This window comes from Colossoma macropomum, unplaced genomic scaffold (assembly GCF_904425465.1).
Source record: "Colossoma macropomum unplaced genomic scaffold, Colossoma_macropomum, whole genome shotgun sequence".
NCBI lineage: Eukaryota > Metazoa > Chordata > Actinopteri > Characiformes > Serrasalmidae > Colossoma > Colossoma macropomum.
Window position 1 is genome coordinate 20,078,468 of NW_023494795.1, and position 8,208 is coordinate 20,086,675.

General features: G+C 43.9%; 1 protein-coding gene across 2 annotated transcripts; it reads left to right on the plus strand.

Moving 5' to 3' along the window:
• Nucleotides 1-808: 808 nt before the first annotated feature.
• bmp2b (bone morphogenetic protein 2b) lies at nucleotides 809-6,640 on the plus strand. 2 transcript variants are annotated; one of them, XM_036581772.1, is made up of 3 exons: nucleotides 809-1,272; nucleotides 2,210-2,568; nucleotides 5,445-6,640. In XM_036581772.1, the coding sequence occupies exons 2-3, from the start codon at nucleotides 2,223-2,225 to the stop codon at nucleotides 6,335-6,337; spliced, it is 1,239 nt and encodes a 412-aa protein (XP_036437665.1). In that variant the 5' UTR covers nucleotides 809-1,272; nucleotides 2,210-2,222; the 3' UTR covers nucleotides 6,338-6,640. The 2 variants fall into 2 exon arrangements, with proteins under 2 accessions (XP_036437665.1, XP_036437666.1); XM_036581773.1 differs by lacking the exons at nucleotides 809-1,272; nucleotides 2,210-2,568 and adding an exon at nucleotides 3,824-4,985.
• The last annotated feature ends 1,568 nt before the right edge of the window (nucleotides 6,641-8,208 follow it).

The following is an 8,208-nucleotide window of genomic DNA, read 5'->3' on the forward strand; positions in this document are numbered from 1 at the left end:
ATGGGATGCTTACAGCCCAGACTGACCCACGGCTTGCTAATGAAAAAGAGCAGTTAGCAGTGGTGGGTAGAGTAGCCTAAAACTAGCCTCAAGTGAAATTGTTATTTTTGAAATTATGACTGAAGTAAAAGTAGCTACAAAAACCTGAGTAGGAGTGAAGCATCACTTAAAGTCTTAAGCTCCTCATAGAACTGCAGAATACAACATTTATCAGAATAAGGATAAAAGTTTGTTATTCTCATGTATTTGTCTGTTTGGTCTGTGATAAAATGCCAATGCTGAAAAGTGAGAGTGAAGCAGTCCAGAGCTGAAATAACAGAACAGAATGAAATAAAACTTAGCCTAGAATTAGCCTGGCAACTGAAGGGCTGAAATAGAACTGAGGAAAACTAGAGAAAATAGAAAGTAGAACTGACGAAAACTTTTCTCACAAATATGCTTGAATTCAAGTAAAACTAAGAAAAGCAGCATTCAAACACACAGCTCTATTCCAGTAAGATAGGGGTGACCGAGCGGATGGATCTGCCCACCTCTGACACTGACTAGCTTAATTTAGCGCTGTTAAATATATCTGAAGATGCCTAAACCTTCCTTTGTTCGGTTCAGAGGAAAACTGAACGACTGAAAAACTATATCATGTATTCCAAATCTAAAGCTTTTTCCTCCATGCTTCACAAAAGTCCATCTTATCTGTCCAACTTTCTCAACGTGTTTTTCCAACGGACACTCTGTGAGAGCGTTACACTGGTGACATCACCAAGCATCAACAACAAAAAAAGCAGAGTGAGCGCGAGGAGCGAAACCGCCTCCAATCAGCGCGGCTCAAACAGAGCGCGCGGCGCACGCGGTGATGACGTTCCTCAGAGCTCAGTGGCTACAGAGCGCAGGAGCTTCAAACTAACTTTCAGCCTCCGCAGCGCTGCCGGCCAACAGCTCACCTGAACGAGAGAAACACAGCAGAGGAGCGATGTTACAGAGAGGAGACTTTCACCGCCTCCGCTCATGTTCACGTGGATGCCCCCGTTTGCCTTTGTAATCATTTTTGTCTGGTAAAGAAAACACCAAAACAAAAACTTTAGTAGTGTGTTCGACCGACTCACGCAGCCTGTTTGACGGGTATGAAGGAGAGGACGAAGAGAGGAGAGCCGGGCTGCTGCTGCCGCTGCTGTGTGTAGTCCGTTGAATATCCGTGTGGATTTTAACGCGAATTGATGAGGAATTTAAAGGAGACGACAGCTGGAGCAACGACCGACCGCAGCGCTTCCTCGTTTGGTAATGAAACGTTTCGGCTACTATTTGGGGCTCCTTGTTAGTGGAGGGGTGGATGAAGGAGTGAGGGACTTTTGTCTGACTGAAGCCCTCAAGTCTTTCAGTAGTTTCGACCGCTACAAAGAACAGCATGTCTCTTATTACTATTGTATTATTTCCTTATCAGATAACACTTTATGTTTACTTTGTGTACTTAAGGTGTTTGAGGCAGGGCTACCACCTGTAGGTCTCTCTCTCTCTCTCTCTCTCTCTCTCTCTCTCTCTCTCTCTCTTTATCCAGCGGTAAACTCGGCCTAAAACCGCACCACATTTCTTTTTTAGCCACGCAACCAGTCCCTGTGCCGGTCCTCTCTCTTTCTCTCTCTTTCTCTCTCTCTCTCTCTCTCTCTCTCTCTCTCTCTCTCTCTCTCTCTCTTTGGAAGTTTCTTTTCATGCCTGCGCGTGATCTAAAGACAGAGCGTGCAGACACACCGCGCTGCGCGCGCACGCACGCGTGCACACCCTCCTCCTCCTCTTATCTTCGCTTAATTGCAGACTCCGTGTCTGCTCTCTTCATGTCTCCCTTTTCTTTCGATTTTTCTTTCTTTCTTTGATTCTCTCTCTCTCTTTTCCCCGCGTTTCTCCCCCCATGTCTTTCTTTGTTTTACATCCTCTTTGGTCTCCCCTGTCCGTTTTTAAAATTCACGTCAATCTCTCTCCACTGCGGTTAATCACACACGGGTGGGGGGTGGGGGAGCTATCTCTGACTTTTTGTACCTCTGAAACACCTTTAGAAGTGATTGTCCCTGTTTGGGGGGGTGGGGGGATTCTACGGGTCTTCTTCATCTGCCCGCAGATCCTCCTCCAGCTGTTGCTGCTGTTGCTCATGGCACTCTGGAGCAGCAGCGGCAGCGGCGGCAGTGTTTTTGACCGCTTCTTCTTTCCCTCCCTCCCTCCTCAGGATCTGCGTGAGCATGGTGGCCGCGGTGCGCTCCGTCACGGCGCTGCTGCTGCTCGCTCAGGTGCTGCTGGGAGGCGTCGCTGCCGCGCTCGTGCCCGACGTGGAGCGGCGCAGGAGCGGCGAGCAGAGCGCGAGCTTCCTGCGCGAGTTCGAGCTGCGCCTGCTCAACATGTTCGGCCTGAAGCGCAGACCCACGCCCAGCGGCGCGGCTGTCGTGCCCCACTACATGCTTGAGCTCTACCACATGCACGCGGCGGGTGGCGGAGGAGAGCAGCAGCAGCAGCAGCAGGGCGCGAGGAGGAGGCGCGCGGACAGAGCGGCCAGCAGGGCCAACACCATCAGGAGCTTCCATCACGAAGGTGAGCGCGTTTTTCAAGCATTGTTTATGCACAACCGCAGTGTAGTGGGTTTCACTGCTTAAAGGGGAATTCCAAAGAAACTTAGAGTCAGAACTGTTCACAGTGGCAGTGAGAGGAACCAGGTGTCCGAAAGAGCTAGAAGTTATGACAAAACATGGTTAGGAAAATATTGCCTGATAACTGTTTTGTGATAGTTTTACGATAAGGATTTGGCCTACACTCTCTAAAAACATGGCTCTTCAAGGGATCTTTAGTAGAAGCAATGGTTCTATATAGAGCCATTTCATGCTTAAATAGTTCTGCAGATTGATAGTGAATTTTCCTTTTCAAAAAGGTTCTATATAGATCCCTATACAACACATTCTCCATCAATCTGAAGAACCTTTTAAGCATGCAGAAAGCTATGTAAGCATCAAATAGCTCTATATAGAACTCATGGTTCTAAATAGAACCATTGTCTTTAGTAAAGAAGCATTGAAGAACTATCTTCTAACTATTTAGACTATCTAGAACTATCTAGAGTGTACAGTTTATTTTTGTTTTGTATAAACTAGTATCCTAGTATCATCCAGGGAGAAAAATAATACCTTCACAAAGCTGACTTTTATGCATTTAGCCCCATTTTAGGCTTACAAACATTGCATGTAAAAACATTTATCATGACGTCTGGTTACTGTTACTATTGTTGTAATGAATTCTCTATAATAGACTGTTATTCTTTAAAATGCTCCATATGATGTGCATTACATCTAAGGAGTGATGTATGTTTATTTTGAAAAACTGATGGAAGTTCCCTTTAATTCAAAAAGATTCTTGCATCGAGTTCATTTCTGTCTGAAATAACACCAGAAAGGTCCTGCTCTTTCTCTGACTCTCTGATGCAATCATTGAGAAACTGGCTCTGCATTCCACGCCCAGTGCTCACTGTTATTAAAAGAGGCAAAAAATGCTATCCTGACTGCAACCTCTCGGAAAAAAATAGCTGATAGTGTTTACATCTGCACTAAGAATGATTTTCCAGGCACATCTGTGCACATGCAACAGGCATTACCCAAGAATCTGTGCATTTCATAGTACTATCATGAGTCCATGATGGCATTTCCATTAACATTGACTGACATAAGCATTTCAGCATAATGTCTTAGGCCTTTAGTTGCTGACAGCATCATGTTTTTTTGGTAGGCTTTATATGGTTTTTATCTTTACATGACTTCTCAGACTGCCAGGGTATCTGTTTCCAGGGGGCATTTGTTTGTTAATGGGTGATTATGTCCCAATTTGTCAGTTGATGTCTAACCATGCATAGCATTATGAAGTAGTGTATAAGGTGGAGTGTCTTCTGAACTGTTGTCTGTCTAAGTTGAATGTGATGAGCAACAAGTCTTTTCTTGCTCTGTTTTAATGTGACCTTTTTGCTAAGTGATGGGGTAACTTGGGCAACTTAAGTTGTTGTAACATGTGTAGGTCTACTTCTTGTTGGCAAACATTGTATAAATTAAATGTAAATCCCAATAAGGAACTGTTATTTTGAATCAGAAACTCAGATCTAAAGGTTTGTGCAACATATTAGTGTTTTGTTGCAGTGCAGAGTGAATAATCATTTTGGTGTGTTGATTACTAGTTTGTAGTAAAAAGAGTTGGCACGTGAGTTTTTTTAGGGAGGTGTCCAAAAAAGTGAGTCATTACGGCTGCTGGGAGGCCTCACACAGTGATATGGACTTGCATGGATGACACCCAGTGGTGGTGCTGACATAGTGCAAACAATAGCTTTGATCATTTGTCAGTGTCTTGGCAGTGGGCTGCATATATTTGTTCACTGTTAGAAATCCACTTTTTGTTTGTTTCCAAGACATCCAGTTCTGTTGTGCCACCACTCAACTTAATTGCCCCCCATGTCTTATGTTTTCATATTAGAACATTCAGGTCATGCAGTTTAGTTGAGGTCATCTTACTTTAGCAGTAGAACACACTGTTACTTTATGATTTAGACACAGTCTTCACAAATTGTATTATGAAATTACGTGTAATATAAATGTAATTAGATGCATGTCTACCTAAATCATTGGATTCATATCTTCTTCATCTTGTGTTTTTGTTCTGTCTAAAATGTTTTGCAAAGACTTCAGGGGAAGTTTGTCTCTATAACCCCTAGTAACGTTGAGAGTCAAATAGCCTGAAACGTTTGACTTGTCATTAGCTGTTGCCTCCTTGTTTTGGCATAATGCACAAACAGAAATTAGGAATGTTGATACACTCATAACTGTGGCTGACTACTTCAGACATGCCCCAACACGTTCACAGTGTTACTCCCCCTCTGGAGGGACTGACTGAGAGAGAGGGAAAAGAGGAAGAAAAAAGAAAGAAAGAAGGAAGGAGCAGGGCTTTCCCACATCAAATGAAATATGCTGTCTTTTTAGGTGATTATGAAGCAGATAGGTTGGATTATGGAGAATGGAATTTCCAAAACGTCTCACTTTAAAAGAGATTAAGGGTTCTTTGGTGTAAGATTGTCTACTTTTAGTCATCCAAGAAAAAAAAGATGGCTTTTAATGTGATGATTGCAAAAATTTTAAAGGGAAACTTTTGAAGCACCTGCATTTTCCTAGAATACAACCACTCAAAACAGTCCCCCACTTAACTGCCTCGTTTTTAAATGCCTCAACACTTGGCCCAACTATTACTTAAAGCAAGCAAAGACAACACTGAAGGAAACTTATGAGAGGTCAGCCTGGCAAGGTTTCTAGTCATTGATATGCAAAGGAATCTTTGCTTTATAAGCTTAATGTACTCAAAATAAGTATCTGACTCTGGGCTAGATTTTGACTGTGGCTGCCCAGCATCGATGCACTTGTAACACTGCTGTTCTTTTTTTCCAGAGGCTTTAGAGGCCCTGTCCAGCCTGAAAGGAAGGACTACCCAACAGTTCATCTTTAACCTCACCTCTGTGCCAGCAGAGGAGCTAATCACAGCTGCAGAGCTGCGTATTTTCAGAGACCAAGTGCTAAGTGACTTTACAAAGAGCAACAGTAGTGTTGCTGGAGGTTTTCACCGCATAAACATTTTTGAAGTGTTCAGGCCAGCTCAGTCCTCATCTGAGGAGCCTCTTACAAGGCTGCTGGACACTCGTCTGGTGCAGGACTCACATTCACGCTGGGAGAGCTTTGACGTGAGCTCAGCAGTGGCACGCTGGACCGCACACTCACACCACAACCATGGCCTGCTGGTGGAGGTGCTTCACCCTGAGGAGGCCAGCGGAGAGGAAGAGGCTGAGAGGAGCAGGAGTAGGCACGTGAGGGTGAGCCGCTCCCTGCACGGGGACGAGGACTCATGGCCACAGGCCCGGCCGCTGCTGGTCACTTACAGCCACGACGGTCAGGGGGCACCCCTCCTTCAGCCTCACAGAGAGAAGCGGCAGACGAGGCGGGGGCCAAAGCAGCGGCGGAAACCGCACCAGCGCACCAACTGCCGTCGGCACCCGCTCTATGTGGACTTCAGTGATGTGGGCTGGAACGAGTGGATTGTGGCACCGCCTGGCTACCATGCCTTCTACTGCCATGGCGAATGCCCCTTTCCACTCTCAGACCACCTAAACTCTACAAACCATGCCATTGTCCAGACTTTGGTGAACTCAGTTAACTCCAACATTCCTCGGGCTTGTTGCGTGCCCACAGAGCTCAGCCCTATCTCTCTACTCTACCTGGATGAGTATGAAAAAGTCGTGCTGAAGAACTATCAGGACATGGTCGTTGAGGGCTGCGGCTGCCGGTGAGAGTCAAACTCCCAATGAAGACTTTTATTTATATGTACGAACATTCAAAGAGCTATTTTGGAGGGAAAAAAGTATATATATATATATATATATGATAATATTTATATTGACTGAAAAAATGGGAAAATAAATATTTTAATGCTTCTTCAGTGGTTTTGAAGATGTTCGTCCAATGTACATTTCAGTGCAATAGCACATGAAGTATGATGCTCAGATTTTTAATATGTATTTATTTCATCATAACCACTTTATTTGTAAATGAATTATGTGTATTTATCATGGAAAATATATGATCTTCTCCCATCGTGGCTCTGGAGATATATTATTTTAACAAGTTCAGATCTCCTTTCACGTACTGTATCACAATATATTACTGCACTTTGTGTGATAATAATTAGATACATACTGACTTCAGTCAGAGGTGCGTCAGCTTCAGAACAGCTTCTGCAATGCTTAATTGTTTCCTGAGTGGTTCTTGGATATCTTTGTCATGCCTCTCTCTTCCTTTCAGCAGCTTTGATTGTGAAATCTAGCACTGCCCTTTGCCCGCCTTGTCTGGGGGCTGTAGTTTCAGACTCAGATAATCCTAGTCTTGAACTAAATTGCATTGTCACTGTAGGTTCTTCGTTTAAAATCCTATTTAGTCTAAGACTAGGCTTAAGATATGTCTGAACAGCTGGCCCTACAGGCTAGCTGAAATTAACCCCCCAAACACCACACCCAGTACAGGGAGTTCCTTGATGTTCACGTCAGAGCAACATAAAATGTCTCGGTTCAAAAATCTTGTGGTGAGAGTGAGCTATCATTCTGACAGTTAGAAATGTGAGCAGCTGATAAAGACACAATGAAAGGACTGAGCCATGCCATAAATGAGCACTTTATTAATAATCACAGAAACAAACAAAGGAGAGGATTGAGCCTGCTGTGATTGTTCATGCTGAGGCACATTCGACTCATCTCTTACTCTTGGCAGCCTTACTGTGTCATTGTTTAATCATATTGCATTTTTTGGCACCACCATCCTTGGCTTACCATGGAGTGCCAGAAAAACAATTGATTAAAGAGTAAAAACAGCAGCAACAACAAACATATAAATTCAGAGTGTGTAAGATGCTAGCCTGGCGTAAGCATTTTGGATCAAGAAAAATGGAATTATACAACTTCTGAAAGAACTTATCTCAGTGGGAGAGAACTATAATTTGTCTGTTCAAAATACAAAAAAATGGTAAACACTACCTAAATTACTGCAATGAATGTTTGAAGTTTTGTGCCGCAGGTTCAGTGTTTACTTACATATGACATTCAAATATTCACACAAGGTATTTTGCAGCCCTGAAATAATTTTTCAAAGACTAAATCACGGGGCCTTTCCAGCCTGGGGTATCTTTGATTTTGACTGTTTGCTCATGCCTCGCCAACCTGAAGTTTGCAAGAAACATGGTATTTTTGTCTGCGTTGCTTTGTCATCGTATAAAGCCAACCACAGCACTGGGGAGGGAAAAACTGCGTCCTCTGTGGTCAGCATTCACCAGTTCCTTTTTCAGGGCCAGAAGGAACTGTTTTGCTCGAAAAACCTCAGAGTGAAGGTCTTTAATGAAAATTACATTTCACGCAACAGTAAAAACTTACGTTCCTCCAAGCCGTCCAGGGCTCTCTGAGGGGAAACGTACTTTGGGAAAGTGTTCGATTTAATGGCTGGCCTTTACTGCACCAAGTCCATAAAGCTTTAATTGAGTTGTGTGGGAATACGACTCCCCTGCCATGTTTCCCATTTAGTGCACATTTCCCTTGGCCCAGCCTCCGCTCTCCAAGCCCTCTCTGGTCAGAGGGAATGCCATAGAAGGGGTCAGGGTCATAACAGATAGCCCCAA